Source organism: Anas platyrhynchos, chromosome 1 (genome assembly GCF_047663525.1).
Source record: "Anas platyrhynchos isolate ZD024472 breed Pekin duck chromosome 1, IASCAAS_PekinDuck_T2T, whole genome shotgun sequence".
Classification (NCBI taxonomy): Eukaryota; Metazoa; Chordata; class Aves; order Anseriformes; family Anatidae; genus Anas; species Anas platyrhynchos.
This window is the reverse complement of record NC_092587.1, coordinates 83,231,762-83,249,853: the sequence shown is the minus strand read 5'-3', so window position 1 is coordinate 83,249,853 and position 18,092 is coordinate 83,231,762. Positions and strand designations below refer to the sequence as shown.

Genomic DNA, 18,092 nt, shown 5'->3' with positions numbered 1-18,092 from the left:
AAATCAAAACAAAGTATACTTTTAATCTTACAAGATGATATTACAGGGAACATATAATTGCTTTCACTTTTTAAAGTTCCAGATACTCAGTATTCAAATCTTTTAAAATACTGCGTAAGTATATTTCAGTGACTGGAAGATAGAAGACAGTTATTCACAAATTTGTAGTACGGAGCTAAAGGAGCCTCAGAGGTGTGACTGGCACCCAGAACTATACTATCTGCTTTCCTGTTTACTCCAGGGTATTTAGAATCTTGCATACACCTTTTAAGCATTTAGATGTGCAGCAAAAGGAACACCCGGAACATCATTCAAGGTTTTCTTTTTAGTTAGAGGACAAAGCTAAGATGTAGACTTCTTGACTGTAGGACACACACAGCTCCATGGTGATCAGTGCAGAAATTTGGCTTCTGTCAGGCTGTAAAGTGTTAGAAAAAAATTTACTGCTAGCAGATCAGGCAAGCTTGAGGCTTGGATTAGGAAAAGAACTGAATATCTTTGTTTTGACTGCATGCATACAGGAAATAGACAATTCTGGGATTTCCAGGCTCTTGCCCAAATCCAGTGTGCCAATAATGTACATGATTTTCTGTTCTTTATTTCATCCTGTAAGAGGAGAAGGTATTGCAGAAATTGCTAAATGGGACACCTACCTAAAGAAAATGAGGATTGATTTGTTAGAGAATACAGTGTAAGACTCAGAAACAACTAGCACTAAAAATTCATTGTGCTTAAATTTACACTCTTCATGAAAGTATGTAAGACAGCAGCAACAGAATGAAAGTGACGATATTCTGCTGTACCTTTTGTACCCAGAGGGAAAACAGTCTGAACTGTGGATTGCACATAACTCCATTCTGCAGATCAGAACCTACTTCTTTGTGAAGGACTCTGAATGAGGACATGTCACTTCAAACAGAAGTTTCATTATCCATGCTTGGTTTATAGACACACCTTGCTCAAAACCCATTACCTCGAAATTTTCAGCTTGCTCTAGGAAATCTCAGGATGGAGAGATTCATGAATGACACAACAACTAGTCCATAAAACACATTATTTTGGATAGACTATGAAGATCGGTAGCTTCTGTAGGAAAACAACAGTTTGTCTTTTAGAGTGATAGAGTAGAAATTGACAACCATTGGGGTAACTGGAAAATGAGAAACAAGTGTCCTTTATTTGGTACCTGCTGCTTGACTACACAAAGAAGAAATAGCAGTACTGTACATCTGCTTTGAGAAGAATACCATCCCATAACATGAAATGGCTTAGGTCCTCAATTCAAGCGTTCTTGTGGCAGTGAGTTAATGCATTGGGATTCATGGAGTAATTAATGTGAATAGTTGCTCTTTAATTCAAAAGAGGGGTGTGGAAGAGCAAAAAACACAATAATAAGTTTGCCGTTTCTGTGACTCCAAAATTCTGTCCTTGACGTTTCTCTGTACAGACTGGCAGCCATTCTACATCTACATTTATCAGGAAGTTTATGGGATGGGCTAGGGGAGAAAGTGCCTTTTATTTCTTTCTTTCTTAAACAGAATAGTTTGTTTTTCAACTTTCTCCTTTGTACTCAGAGCGATTTAGGAGAACAAGTCAATCCTGTGCCGTTTTAAACTCCTAACAGTTCTAATGGGATGGGAAAAACTCTATTTGAAAACATAACATATCTGAACTTTAAAATGGAAAATGACTAGCTCTTCAGTAACTCATTGAATACTCAACTAGAAAAAATAGCGGACCAGTAAGAAGGTTCCATTTACTTCCAATTATTTCTAATTTTAAATAAACTATTACTTGAAACAGTATTATGTACATCAATTGCTTTATCAGAAATTATTTTTAAGATAATGCTGCCAATTACAGTAACTCAATAATTGGCATTAAGGCAAAAATGTTGAGATTGAAATGTTTTCCAAGCTTTAAGTCTTCCTCCTCTTAAACTAAAGGAACAGTCTGGAGAAAAGCATCTGATAGAAATAATCACTTGACCAAAGAAAAAACACAATGTCTAAATTAGTATCAAAGAAGAGTGAAGGAAAATTTTATAGGGGAAATCCTACTTTAAAGTACAGTCAGATATATTATAATTTGATATAGAGAAAAAGCTTTTATATATAAAACTTCATATATAAGCATTTTTGAGGGGGAGAAATAGCACTTAGTGCCTTTAGACTCGATGCTGTACTTCTGTAGCTTACTGAAGAGAGTTCTTCCACTCACTTCAGTTCAAAAATGTAATCAAGACTTTTGAAAGATTCAACCTGTGCACTAATTAGGAGGGGAAGAAGCACTTCACAGGTCTTTTTCAGCAAAGGTGCCAGTCACCATGGCAAAAGGATTTGAGAGCTAAAAGGGGAATAAAAGAAATCATGTGAGCTGTAAGAATTCTGGAACAGAAAAAAAAAAAAAAGCAATGAAGAGATACTTGAAAAGGTTAAATTTCTTTTAGCAAAAATTGTATGTGAAGACTGAAGCAGACTCTACTTAACTGATATTGTCCAGCCTAATTCCAAAGTATTTGGACTATGCCAGACTAGGAGTACTCAAGAAAAAAAACATGAAGGTAACAGCATCTCATTTCTTGTAAACTAAATGAAGAAGAGACTCTGCAGCTCTACAGTTTCTTTTTCCATTCATATGTAAGAGATGTTATGTCATTTCTGAAAACAATCATGTCGGCTTTGCACTGGAGCAGAAGAAAAGGAGTTTTGTAAACTAAATCAAAGGCAGTTTTAGGTTTCTGTCCCATGCAGAAATAAAATAAGTCAGGATTTCGAAGTTGCAAATAAGGTTTTGTGAATAGTATCCAAAGAAGGAAGTTAATTTTTAGGAAAAATCCAGACTGTGTGGAAAAACATAAAGCAACAAGCTCCTGCTGTTTAGCAGAAGGGGAGCACTTTTAAATGCCATATACTATACCTTGCTATATAAGTCATGAGAGACTGCTTTTCTCATGTAGTTATCTCTGTATATTTGGCTAGAAGAAACAAGAAAAAGTAAGAGAATGTAGACTTTCCATGTGACAGGGTTTGTGAGGAAAGGAAACTTTGGCTTCTATTTACCCCTGCAATATGCTCAACACTTTGTGACTGTAGCGTGCCAAATGAACTAAGCTAATGTTGCTGACAATGAACTACAAACCAAATGCTTACTGTGTTTTGGATGTGAGCATACAACACAGAGCTTTCAACACTGTTTTGAAAAGGGACATGAGGAGGCAATAGTTTTTATAGTTCAGTTTTAATGGTTTAGAGGCACTGAGAATGGCTGCCAGTCTGGGCAAACTGATGATCCTTAGAAAATTCAGACAGGTACAGAAAAAAAATATTCAAATCCTGATGCTGCTGGTGCAGTGATGTTGCTTTTTTTTTGTTGTTGCTTTGTTCATGCCATCATCAAACAAACAAAAAAGAAAAGAAAAAAAAAATCTAAGTATTTGGAACCCACACAATCTGAAGAGGTGACTGGTGTACTGTTCCTTGCAACAGCCAACAACAGCAGCAGCAAGTTTCTGTTGCTGAACAGGAAAACCTCTTCTTCCTTACACTGTTGCATTTATATTAAACAGTAGATTCCATGTCTTGTGAGGGTTCAAAGCACGTGAAGTCTCTGTCCTGCAAATACCACACTAATGTGTTTTGGTCATATATAAAACAACTTTTTTTTTTTTTCAGTTTTGCTTATCTATATGTTGAAGGGCTTTGTTTCTCACGCCTGTACTTGACTCGGAGGTCTAGATTTATCAAGTGTCTTTCTCCTCTCCTGCTTAAAGTTTCAAGTGGTCCATGTAAACAAAACAGAGCTGAAAAGTCTCTCTTCCTCTTCTTAGAGCTGATTTTATCGATAAGCAGGATTTCCTGAAAGTGTGGTGTTTGCTAAATGTAAAACAGGCAGAGGATGAGCTTCTGTGTTAAAAACCCAGTTGTCTAACGGGAGAAGGTCATCATTGGAGAAAAGCAGATACAAATACCTAGATATCAATACAGAGAAGAAAAATGGTGGGTATTAAAGCTTAGCAACAGATAGCAACATAGCAGCTGCATGCCCCACCAGTCAGCCTCTAAAGCTATAAAAAAGTTATTTGCTTTCAATCTTTTTATAGCATCCACACAACTTTTGTCATTATGATGATCTGAAGAGTTATTTCTATCAACTCAAGCCCTGAGATGAAAAGTTGTTACAAAGACAGCATTTTAACTTTTCCAAATAACTTCCATTTTTCAAGACTTCTTCCAAAGACTTACCATATATTACAAACACCAAGACACCAAACATGAGGATTTGGGAGGAAGGGCAGTAGAAAAGTAGGCAAAAAAATTGTTTTTAATGGAATAAACCCCCTTGGAAATGACTACTCTGTTCAAACCAAATCAAAGATTTAAAGAAAGCACAAGAGACGCCAATAAGCCATGCCAGGTATCTTATTTGTCATCACCATGCTGGAAGCTGGTTCAGCTTCTGTGTGGGAGGAAATGGGCCAATATATTGTGCAGAGAGGATTCATAAATGTATATTATAAAGCAATGCAGAGCAAATTAAGCATGTAATAACGTTAAAGTTTCTGGACAGATGTGGAAAAAGACTATTTCTTGGTTCTTTTTTCTTAATACACACTTTTGAGTGTGTGTGGGGGTATTAGTGGTAGGGATATTGTCAAGGCTTCCAAACTCAAATGCTAAAATTCAAAAGTATTTTCCTTGTTCCAGAAAACCTGACTGTGCATGTGCAAGCTTAATATCACAGATGTACAGGACCTCTCAGTTCTTGCTTCAGCCCGATTTCCTGGTATTCAGAAAATGACAGGTCTTGTAGCATGGAACAAGGAAGGGCGTCACTCCCGTTAGTGGGTTCTGTCACATCCAGCATGTGCATACACATTGTTCTGTCTTCACTCTGCTGAGGCTGCTCTTACTTCACTCTCTAAATCAGATGCTGGCAATTTCCACTGTCTATACTCATGTATCACTGCTTGAGCTATAGCACATCTAGTTACTGAGCGACACATCAATGAATTTTGAGATCTACTTGCGATTATTTAAGATCTAAACAAAATTCTAGTGATACAGAACATCAGTTCTGTCACTGCAGAAGTCCCTTAGGAGCAGATTTCATTTTCTAATTTGGCTTTTTATAGGCAGATGGATCACACAGGCAGATGGACCACTTCCTGGGGGAGTACTGTGCCTCTGACTGGACCTGTTTGAAACTTCTGCTTCTTCCTTTCAGAGTATAGCTTTTAGGCTCCAGAAAATGAACTCAAAAGAGTGACTGAAATAAACTTAATAAAGATGACAGAGTACGTATCAGTGGCTGATTTTCTTTTTACAATGATAATACAGGGAAACAAAATATTGTGACAATTTAGAGAAGTCTGGTAAGGAGTCAGCTGAAGGACAGAATGGACAAACCTTTCCCTTATGTGTGATGAACCTGGGAGTCCTTTCTCACCAGTGAAACCTGTTGTGGTGCCTGAAGTAGGCAACAGTGCTGCCACTGTCAGGACCTGTTTTCTCACCTATGTATTTTGAGCTCCTAATACCCCAAATCAATCTTGATAGACAGAAGTTGCTGCTAAAACCTGCTAAATACTGTAAAGTCTGAAAAAAAAAAAAAAGGAGGAAAAAAAAAACTGTTTCATTCTGCAAAAGCTGCACACACTGCTAGATTGGCAAATGATTACAACTGTTTCTTCTTTAAATCACTGGGTTGTAATGATAGAAAGGACACCTTAATGAGTCTTCACTGCTGACAGGTTTGTACAACTACATATGTATCATCCCTTCCAACACATGTTGGCAGAAAGTGGCACAGATATATAACCAGAGACAACAACAACTAATAGCAGATCTGGCCTCATTCAAAGGTTAAAAGTGTCTTCTGGTTAATTCATGAAATTAACAAACAAAAATATTCTGCAAAATGTTATACAGGAGGAAAAAAGGGGTAGAGAATATAGCCAACTCACACCCTTTTCTCCCAGAGGTAGACAATTCACAAGGTTTCAGGGAGGTAACCTACATGGGAACCTTGGTAGATTCCAATGCCAGAACTGAATTACCAAATTCACTGATGTGACTGTCAAGAAACTGTCACACGTTTGGAGATATTGCTTTATAGGCAAAACTCCAGCATGATCACAGCTGCATGACAGTGCTCTTCATAGCTGGTCACGTCATTGATGGAAGAGATGAGTAGTCATAATAAACTTGCTGTTTTAAAAACTGATCTCTTAATGTCTCCATGACATATTCTTATCTTTACACATTTTTCTTATTGTATATTTTCTTACTGTCTCTCTAACTTAAAGATTATAGCATATTCTAGTACTGAATAGCATTTTTTTTTAAATTATGAATCAAAAAGAAGCTTTGAATGCTATACATTGAACCCAATATGCAACAGAGTACATTAACCTCTGCGCAATGGACTACAGGTGTCCTGCAGACTCAACTTGATTGAAGAATATTTAAAAGATTCTAAAATCTGAAGTACATGAAAGATTATAAAATATGCCTGGTATTCTTGCTTACAACAAAAAGCATTCTAGAAAAATATTCTATAGGAGAAATACAGAAAAATAATCCAAGGGCATGGAGGAAATCTTTTTCCCCATTTATTCCCTTGCAGTGACACACACAGGAGAAACAGGTTCTACAGTAACAGAGTATGTCAAGTCAGTGTATCTAAAAATGTCTTTTGCAAATGGAATCTCTTAAAAGGGAGATATCTGTCCTCTATTGTGATGCCAGAAATCACTCTGAAGTCTTAAAAATGAAAGCTCCCTCAGCATAAGCTTCTTGCATGGGAAATTCTACCTGTATTTTATGCTGGGAAAATAGGCTGGCCTTGGACCTAAAGCTGGGAATAAAAGAATGCCCAAACCACCCTGACAAGACAACAGATTATTTAAGTCAACATGTTCTTCTGGAATTTAGATACTGGCTTTTACAGGCACAAGAAAGAGTGAAGACAGCTTACTTCAAAGTTTCAGCAAGGAAAAAGCTCTGCTGTACATCATCATATGTAGGAGATGAGGAATAGACATCCTTGACACCAGAAAAGCCACCACTGACTCGGCAATACTTGTCGATGGCCTGCAAAAAAAAAAATATTAAAGAAAATAAAATCAATTGTATAACAAAATGTGAACACACTGAAATATAAGACTTGATCAAAAAAATAGGCAGGACTTTTCCAGGCTGCATAATTCTGTCACAAATCTTATGTCAGAGGATATCGTAGATGTTAAAAGTTTATGACAGAGGGGAAAAAAAAAGGACTGGACACATGGGCACATACAAAAATAAAATCCCTCCAAGGCTGCTAAAGACACCACATTTGGTAAAACACTAGAAGCTAAAATGGTATCTGGGGAAGAATATGTTCTTTCCTAGGTATTCACTGTTGGCTGATATTAGTGGGAAGACATGGCCTCAGTACACTTTTGCTGACTTTTTTAGACTGAGCTGCTATGTCTGGTCATAGGTAACACTATGTAGAACATTTGTCTCTCAACCAAGGTAGTACGTGGTCTGGGGAGTGTAGGGAGATAAAAACACATCCTGGATTTTGCAGCTGGAAGAATCTGAAAAGTTACAGGAACTCTGTAACTAGTAATTTGTCTTTGTGACTTATTGAAAATAGGAATTGAATATTCATATTTAGGGACTTTTCATTTCATTTTGTAAACTCTTCCAGCTGCTGCTTTCTCCCCACATTTCCATCTCCTATATATGCTTTTCTCTGTTTCCCCTTTATACAGCTGAAACTCAGGTCAATTGGTGTGCTGGACTGCAGAAGAGCATTTTATCTTTAAAGCATAAAGTTTAAATCCATAAACATTCCATGCGGAAAGGGGCCAATGGATCCTTGGTTCACAAACCACGTAGCTGATCAGTTCCAACACAGTCCTGCAAAAAGCCTATTCAAAGAGGAGGAGACTGGGAAGAAACTATCAGTAGTGCAGAGCACCTCTTGCCTATGCTTTCAATCATTTGCCTCATACTCAGGACTTACAGCATGCAAAGATATCACCATTAAAACCAGCCCCAAAGAAATGACTCTGAAATGATTCACAGATAATCTGGGCTTCCCCACTATTTTGGTGATGCTTCCTCAGCAGACACGAACTCTTTTAATAGATTTATGCAGGGTCAGAAAAGGCACAGTGATGAAGGAAACTGTTTGGCTCAGGATGTCTGTCATTAACAACTACTGAACACAGCTATCCATAGTTTAGTAATCTATAATTTGGTCCATTAGTTTGCATGAAGTTTCTTTCTGCATTACACCAGATTTCTTGTCTTTCTTGGCAAAGTCTAATTCTTTCTGTATTTCCTCATCTCAAGTGGAGCTGCCTCCAATTTTGGTTGGAAAAACTTTTTTTTTTGCTGGGACTTGAGCCTTGACACAAGAAGAAAGTGTATGGATGAATTCTTTTGAGATTGGGTTACTGCTGCAGTCTAGGGCGACACTGAGACTATTCACATGTGGGACATAGGTTGACCCAAGTTCTCTCTACAGTCTGGATAAGAAGGTGTACGTGCAACTAAAGAGCACCCACACCCATGACAAACTCTTCAAGTACTCTTGCACATCACAAGTCATGCTGGCTATTGCATGGCAGCTAAAGGTGGGGGGGGGGGAGACAAAAAAAAAAAAAGGAAAGGAAAGGAAAAAAATAATTGTGCGTCATACTTCTGAAGAAGTAATGCACATGCTGTTTATGGAACCACTTGTCCATTCCTCCTTACAAATTCTGTGAGCTGCTAGGCAGGTGTGATATGTATGAATAAAGGTCAAAACGCTTGTAGAAGGTCTCATGCTTGTAGTAGTAAAGAACTGTAAAGGAAAAAATTCACCAGAAGACTATTAAATATCTATTCAACCAAGTAAGGGTGAATAAACTGGCCTTGATTCAGAGGCATACAGTACTTCAGGACACTGAACAGTTTGGTGCTGAAGACAAGCTGCTTAAAAGCCACTTGAAATTTGCAGTGTTTTATCTTTACACAGGTCTCAGAGTACTTGGCGCACAGGCATCTGGTTTGCTACCTAGATACTCTTTCACTCAAGATAAATTTCCTTGACAAAATGATTCTAATTTTTGCTGCACCCTGGAATGCAGGGAAGTCCTAGAGGACTGGAAGAGTATCAAGGGAATGCTACTATTACAAAGCTCTGGCAGGCTGACTGGATAATTTTAGTATGACACACCTAAATCCCAAACAGTTGTGGAAACCCAAGTAAAAAAAATAAAAATAATAAAAAAAAAGAACAAGAGGGCATTTGACACCAATCAGCATGGTTTAACAGAAAACAATTTTTTCGGCAAGCTTGATTTCATTCTTTAAGGTCTACAAAGTGGCAGATAAAGGAAACTGCAAAAGGGTAATAAAACAAACATTTCTAAAGCAATTGACACGGTACCAGAATACATTATGATAAGAAGAAAACAGCACTATACCATATCAATATAATTATCTTAATTAAAAAATGGCCAACAATACTCTAAGAATGATCTGGCAATGTAAACTCATTATCAAATTGGGCTGCTTTTCAGAGATTCACAAGGAATGGTCTTAAATTTTATCAATCACTGTAACACTGCTGCTAGCAAAAATGACATAGGGGAGTAACAGCAGTCAGTGTTATCTGGCAGTAACTGGAACCCACACAAAACAAGTTTCATATGGCCAGATACAAATCCTATATATAGAAATAAAGGCTGTGTAACTGCAGACTAGTCTGGAAAGTAGATACTTAGAAGAATTCAGTGGACAAAAAAGATAACTGAGTATGAATTCCTACTAGGATGTTGTAGCAGGCATACACACAGGGACAGCAAACAGTAGCAAGCATATAGTTTTAATTTTGCACAGGGCTGTGGGTGAAGACAAAAACTGAAATATGCAGTTTCAGAATTAATTTTTAAAAAAGGATGACTAACAACTGAGGTGGGTGCAGGTGTTTGGAGAAAGTGTAAACAGCAGTAAACAGCAGGAGACAGTACAATTTGTTTAGCCTTTTAAAACAACCCAGTAGTAGGTTTGTTACAATCTGTGATAATTCTGGAAAGAAAACATGGGGTAATAAAACACGTTTTAATACGGTAGAGGAAGTCATAGGAAAATCCAATGGTTGACAACTGGAACTATATAAATTCAAATGGGAAATAAAACAGATATTTTTAACAGTACAACTAATTAAATAATGGAACAAACTACCAAAGGAAGTGGATTTTCCACTTCCCCTTATCCAAATCAAGAGTAGAAAAGAAAAATATGTAATATTGTACTCTTGCTAAATACTTAACTCTGGGCTCAAAAATGATTCAAAATGAAATCTTGGGGCCTGTGACATACAAGGAGGTCAGAGTGGATCTAGGTTCTTTTGAAGTAAAATTGTAGTTGCCTCTAGATAAGATCCTAATTCCCTCAGAGGAACTGTGGTTGCATGTGTGACTCTTCTTTACTGTGCTAACATGTTCCCAGAACTCTGCCAAGTTTTTCATCAGCTTACCTCCCAAAACACTCCTGTGGTACTCACAGCTTCCAAACCCTGAATTGCAAATCTATGTTTCATTCTCTAACACCTCCAGCCTTTCCACTACCAGCAGCACCTTTGCCTATTGTCTTATGCCTGGCTGTTTTCTGTCAACTTCGCTTCACTAAGTAGAGACCTATAGATCTTTCATCCCAACTTACTGTTCATCCTCAGTCTGCCTTTTAAGTTAGCCCAAACTTGAGATCTTATATATTTCTTTCACTGTAAGTAAGAACTGCAAATGAACTCCACTACCTCCCTGGTACAACCCTGTTGAGACAGACAGGTAAGTCCTCAGCAAAGACATTTACTCATACAGCTTAGATTACTAATTGGCTTTACATGTCTGTTGTGAGGCGGTGGCTCTTACTGGTTTCAAATTACTAGCCTAAAAAGGATTTTAGTCATCTTCTGTATTTACTCCGGATATCTTGCACACATATTTCAGTAAAAGTTCATGCAAATACCCAGCATACCATCATCCACTTTGGCTGGCCCAGTACAATTGGGATCAATTTTGCCTACAGTGCTAGTATTAGGGAGAATTAGCCTTTTTATTAGTGAAGAGATAGAGACACAGTTCCAGTGATTCCGGATTGCTGTTAGAATCTAGATCCAACTTCCACTGGATGAAGAGATGACAAAGCAGGCCTTGGCAAAACCACATTAGTACTAAAATGCCCAAATTCGGTCCAAATACATAGATAATAAAAGCCAATAAGAAGCTGTCATTAGTGAAATAAAAAGTCAATAAGAAGCTGTCAGAGAAATAGATAATGAAAAGACAGTTCGAAAATATGTAAACACACAAAATACAGTCTTTTGTGCAATTCCCACTGATAAAAAGCAGGAAGAGATCTGGGCTGGGAGTACTAATAAACCTGAGTAATGGGGTAAACCTAAAAAAAGCCAGGCAGTTCTAAAGTGTACTCTGGACCAACTCTGAAGAGTTTTTACAATGAGAGAAACAGGCTTCTAACATATTGGTGAACTAACTCAAATCCATTTGGGTAGGGACCTTTTCATCATCTTTCAAAGAAGCAAACAAGGGAGACCACCAAGAAATCAGTCATCAAACATTAGGTTCAATGCTAAAAAAAAAAAATAATAAAAGACCATTTCAAATTCTGAAACAAAATTATTTTTCCCCTGAAGTGTCATGGATCTATTAGAATTCTGATGAAGAAAATACCATTCATCATGAAAAGTCTGTACTACAGATTTCAAAGTACATTTCAGTGGTCAAAAAGCATCAGGAAAGTGAATACAGTCTGTTACAAAATAGCACATCCTACGTGTTATATGAGGTAATTCCCTATTTATAAATGGAGGAATAAGCACAGCCGGAAATGCATGTGTCAGAGAAGAAGGGAAAGTAGCGAGTAGGTGTGAGGACTAAACATAAGAACTTACTATGTACATGTAGGGAATAAAAAATTCTGGGGAGCAAAAAGCTTTGTTGAATAAGTAAGCAGAAAAATACACTCTGTAAGGACAGATGCAGTTAAGCACGTGGGGTGCTTAATTTACACAACTTCAATGGAGGTGATGTGGGATAAAATAAAATCCTAGCCCAGTACAAATAGAAAACTGAGGACAGGGGAGGAGGGAGGAAGGGTTTGGTTTGAAAGCACTAGGGGGAGCCAAGATATGAAGGCAGATGGAGAAAACTGAATGAATGCAATCCAAAAACATGCTTTGCATTGTGATTGAGATAGAGGGTGTGGCCTGAAAAATTTGCATTTGCATTCTTTAACCTAATATAAATGCTTTAATCCCATCTCAGATCACCCAGCCAGAGCTTCTAACAGGAGCTGGTGTTAGATCGGCAGGCATTTGTTGCACACACACTGGCAAGGAGTAGGTTACTAAATCAATTTATTTGTCATATTAGAAACATTTTTAGTTCAAGCAGAAGGGAAGATATGACTCAATGTTTGATGTTTTACAGATAACGGCAATGGATTCTGGAATACAAATCTGACAAATGTGGAACCTCTCTGCAGAACAACATGATGTTGGTTTTAACAAAACAGTCTACAAAGCAAAACCTAACCAAAACTAAGAAAGAATCTTAAAATATTAGGATTCTTCTACATTATTGTAACTGTACTGAGGAAGGACAGGGATGAGCTGAGTTAAAATATCCTGAACCTTCCTTAACTGTCTTTGGCCTTGTGAATACAGACTTGCCAACAGATCTCCTCTTGCTCCAAGTACTTTTTCTGTGTTTCTTGCCCCTTGAGCTAAACTGGTTTTGACCTGCAGAAAAATATTTCTCTGGGCTCTTGATTCTTCTCTTCCTTGGTTCTTCCCTCATCTGCCTGGCTGTAGTCAAAATACTTCATTAGTTTCTTTTATCTTTATTGTTTATTCTGATCTCTGAAACTGGATTTGAGCTGTTTCCAAAGACTGATGGAACTATAGTAGGAAAGTGGAGGAGCTGCAGTAGTCCACTGTCCACTCAGATCTTGAAGAGGACCAGAAAACTGCTCGAAGTGAATTAGCTTTGCATGACCCCGGTAGAGACCAGCAGGTGGAACCAGTGAGAAACAAGAGACCAGAAAAGACTCGCAGTTCAGTTCTAAGAAGCATTCAAAATGAGAAACCTTTGGAGATTACAAATAATTTTTATGATTAGAATATTACATTTTAATTTGAAAATGAAGCCCAGTTATTCATAGCTAGCTTACAGGCTATAACTCTCAGATATCTATGTGCAAAGGATGAATGAGGGAAGGCTACATGCACAGAGATTAGGATTTTTAGTGAATCCCAGTTTGTGTAGAACAGTATAAGCATTTCCAATAAGAGAGACTCAAGAGCATTTTCACGCTCAGGCATTTGTTTAAGATATACATTGACCAGATTTAAACTCAGTGAAGCAGGCATATAAGGGAGCAACAATCTCTGAATTACCTTAGCAACCGTTTTTAAGTTCTGCCTTATGTGCCATTGCTTATTCACTTTATGGTCTACTTCTTGTGATGCTGTATTTTTTCATTATAATTGAGTAAATTTAAATTGACTGGCAATTTTATTTCCTTCCATTCAGACAACTACAATAAGAAAAAGCCATGATATCTACCCACATGTATATGCTATCTGATCTACAAACTGTCTGAAAACAGCTGTGCTACCACTTGAGTTTTAATAACAGACCAAGAAGAAATCTTAAGGACAGCAGTGTCTTTTAATCTAAACAAAGTGCTAACATGTATTTAATGAAGTTATATATAATATGCTTTCATTTCCCAGGATAAATTACCTCTCCTGGGGGCTGTGGACCACTGATCACAGTAGAAGTCATGACCAATGGATTCTAATTTCAGACCTAAAATTCATCAGATATATAATGCTGAATGTGTCTCATCTGTGAAGCTCTTTTGGCATTTGCAAAACAGGGACAACACCATGCACCTCCATATACACCCTGATTTACTGGAACCCGTAAAAATCAATTACCACTTGAAGTGTTTCTGGATATCAGTACCACTGGATGAAAGTGGCTACAAAAGGAAAATAAGGTTGAATTAATTTAGTGACAGATAATTAATACAGTTACCTGTGTTGCCTCCCAGCCCCACTGCCTGTACTTGGGATCGTGGGTGAATCTCCACATATACCAGTAGGTCTCAATCACCTCTGGTCTTAGGATGTAGTACTTCTCGTTCTGCCGCACCGCCACCGCCTCTACACCACCATCAAATTTGAATGCTTCTGGACCCAGCTTTAATGCTGCAGAGAAAGGAAAAAAGAAGAGAGAGAAAGAAATGTATTCCTTATAAATCTTTGCAGGAAGGGTGGATAGGAGTCTGCTACATCCCAAGCATGTGAGAGAAGCAGAAACGAGCTTGTCTTTAAGCAGACTCATAAATATTTCCTATTGTTGAGGCCTTTAATTTTTCTTATGAATAATTTATCCAATTCCTGTGAGAAAAATACCTATCTTGACAAGAGTAGAGTAATCCTCCTGAAAACTAATGAATCACTGAGAATATAAACACATTAATACATTCAATTATAGGATAAAATTAAAGTGGCTGACATTAGTTCTTCATAAGCAAAAGAAACAAAAAGGGTCACCAGAGGTTTTAATGTTCTTTGATCCCACCCAGCACAGCTGGATAAGATCTTAGAACAAAAACAGGTGTCACCATCACATATAACTGGCATCTTATTCAAATTCGCTTGGTGTAGGGAAGTGCTGTCACACCACCATAACTGATGTGCTTCAAAATGCGATCCTCAAGTAAAGGGTTTCAAATAAGTCAATGTAAACCTAGTCACACCTGAAAATGAATCTCTGAACTAAGAGATTTGCCATTTCTGTCCTTAAAGGAAGATGTAATAGTACTGTGTCAGCATCTGTAGGACTACTTGTTTAAAAAGGATGTACCTTTAGAAATACTTCCCATACTATGAAGTTGCAGCTCTACGCATTTTTAATTACACAGCTACAACCTGGACTGCCACAAGTCCATGGAGCTAGATGGGATCCACCCAAGGGTGCTGAGGGAGGGGAGGTGGCAGACGCGATTGCTGAGCCGCTTTCTATCAGAAGTCATGGTCAGAGAGGACCAGATGAGTGTAGACTTGCTAATGTGATGCCCATCTATAAGAAGGCTCATAAGGAGAATCTGGGGAACTACAGGCCTGTCAGCCTGACCTCAGTGCCAGGGAAAAATTATGGAACAGATCAACTTGAGTGCAATCACGCAACATGTGCAAAACAACCATGGGATCAGGCCCAGTGAGTATGGGTTCATGAAAGGCAAGTCCTGCCCAAACAACATAATCTCCTTCTATGACTGGGTGACCTGCCTGGTGGATGAGGGGAAGGCATTTGATGTAGTCTACCTAGACTTCAGCAAAGCCTTTGACACAGTCTTCTCCTGGAGAAGCTGGCAGCCCATGGCTTGGACTGGCACACTCTTTGCTGGGTTAAAAACTGGCTGGATGGCTGGGCCCAGGGATGGGAGCTACAGTCTCAGTTTTGGGACTACATAAATTCTTCAAGATACTTTTGTTTGAGACTTTCTGAACAATTCCATCAAGGTACATTGTTATTTTACACTTCTTATAAAAACAAGTAATCATTATTCCATGTTTAGCTGCCTTCTGTGAGTCTTGGGACAGAGACAGCATCTGGTCATATCTTAACACTGTCTCAGCTGAAATCTTATTCATTGGATTTATTCTGCATTGGTGCTGTCACACTTAAAAGAACACCTACTGCTATACCCAGAGTCTGAGAGGAGGTCTTGTCAGAAACTTTAAATACGTGCAAGAAGCTTCATCATAAAATAACCACTCTGTAATCAATACTTTATGAACTATTAGCTAATGGGTGAGAAAATTCTTATGTATAAGTGATGGTATATTTTTCTAACATACTGTGTGCTGTAAATCATCACTCTCTGCCACCTATACAAGTTATTATTAATTTAACCTCTACAATACCTAGGAAAGTAAATTATTCAGTTTGATTTCTTAGTGGTATTTCTGTTCCTTTTGTTTCATTGAACATCTTTTTTTCACTACCATTTATGGCTTCCATGTTACTAGTTATTCTATGCCTTTGCCATGTCTCTCAATGGTACAAGCATGTAAAACAGAACTAATCCCCAGTAACCAGAATACTTCAAGGTGTGCAGTCCACACACAAGCTTAAACTTTGACAAACCTAGCAGCATGAATTAGTGAAAATTTTAGCCTTACCAAAGCCCATTGACAGCATTATGACCCCTTGTGTTGTGCCAGTACATGCCCATACAGATCAAAGCATGTCTTGCATCTTTAATTCTCACTATCTTCTCTTCAAACTGCATACATCACTGCAGAAAAATCTCAAAATCTCTTGTCAAAGGATGGGAGATACAGGAGGACTGCAGCAATAATCCATCAATAGGTTATACTACAGAACAAAAGCATAGTAGTTATGAAACAGGCATGTGTGGATTACACATCACAAGAGTATGTGGACTCAGGAAGTATTACTGACTCAGAGGCAGATCAGAATCATGGCTGTATCTTCCAAAGACCATCACCTTCCTCCAGCTGGTGAATTAGAAAGGCATCCCACAAGGACTGCTAGATTGATCCTCAGCTTGAACAGAATCTACAGGGATTTTCCTAGAGCCATAGCAAGAGCCTGAGCTTCTCAAGATAGTCCCAGTCAATTTTACAGGCTACAACTCAGGAGTCTTAAGTCTTCCCCCAGATATTCCTGCAGAACCTTGACAGGTGAATCAGATTTTCGGAGTGACTGAGCCCCTGCATAAGCCCATCGTTGATTACATGAGATCATAATTGTCATTGGGAAATGATGTCCACGGAAGTACAACAGAAAAAGCTGCACAGACTTTCCAACTCCTCTGTACTAATCAGCACTGTGGAGCAGACAGCATTGTGAGAGATGAAAAGGGTAACTTAAGTGCTAAGAGAATGCAATCTGGTGGGAAAGACAATACAAAGGTTGTAGTAACATTAAGCCATGTAGGAGAAGGCTGTCATGTAGACAGACCACCTTATATTTGGACAAAGAGACCTGCACTCAACTTGAAAATGCAACATGCATAGGACAGCAAATTTTTCTCTAGGGGTAGGTCTGCAAGTGACTTCAGATTTGGTCCCAAAAAATAGCAGGGTCTCAACATAGTTTAACTGCCCAAAGCTAACTTGAAGGAAATGATTAACCAGTTTTTTAATAATCAGTCCCCAAGGGCAATAAAAGAAAACACTTTTACTGGAGTTGGGTTACTATGATGGCCAGGTTCCATGTGAAAAAACTCAGATCTGTACAAAGGTCAAGAAACTGACTTTTGAACTGGAATTGGTCTACATCTACCACAAAGTATAACTATTTCCTGTTGTATGTTTTGACTGAGAAGTGGAATAAGGCATCCCTGAAATCAAGAGACAGAAGTCCTCTTCTCTGTGTAGATGGAATGTTCTCCTCTATCACCAACCAGAACTGAGTATACGTATGAGTGTAAATAATCTTTTTAACTCCAAAATGGGGTCTCATCCTTCCTCCACATCTGCTCCTATGAAAAAAATGCATCTTCACATTGATTAATCCTGACTAAAATAGCAGCAATTGCCAACTAACAGTGTTATGTAATAAGGCAGAGACAGAACCCTGTGGGCTGAGACTGAAACTTTCTTTGACCCAGCAAGACAGGTAGATGCAATAGGCTGTAGGCTTAAGCCTACTCATGTATTTTTTTTCTTTTTCTTTACGCTATTACTACACCGATTAAAGTATCTCTCCTAACTATCAAATTGCATTTGTTAAAATTACAAGTGATGATACAATGACACTATGTAATCCTTGTGAATAAATACATGAATTCACATCTTAAAACTCCTTGGAGTTTTAGTTCCCATTACTTCTTCTAGCAAGATATTTCAGAAGCTTCTGTGATGGACCCACAAGGCCATTTACAATTTCTAGCCTACATTCATTCATGGTGAGCATACAATTCTTGTTCTTGGTATAATTGTGTTGCTTGTGTCTTAAAATAGCTCTATTTCTTTTCAGT

The 18,092-nt window shown here is 38.0% G+C and overlaps 1 protein-coding gene across 2 annotated transcripts in view; it reads right to left on the bottom strand.

The window, feature by feature from the left end:
* Positions 1-1,147: 1,147 nt before the first annotated feature.
* MAN1A2 (mannosidase alpha class 1A member 2) overlaps positions 1,148-18,092 on the bottom strand; it is a 135,598-nt gene continuing 118,653 nt past the window's right edge. For both annotated transcript variants that reach the window (XM_021278243.4, XM_038180749.2), the window contains 3 exons: positions 14,111-14,283; positions 6,979-7,094; positions 1,148-3,970 (listed from right to left, as the gene is read on the bottom strand). In XM_021278243.4, the coding sequence (XP_021133918.2) occupies positions 3,838-3,970; positions 6,979-7,094; positions 14,111-14,283 (422 nt within the window). In that variant the 3' untranslated portion in view covers positions 1,148-3,837. The remainder of the gene's footprint in view (positions 3,971-6,978; positions 7,095-14,110; positions 14,284-18,092) is intronic.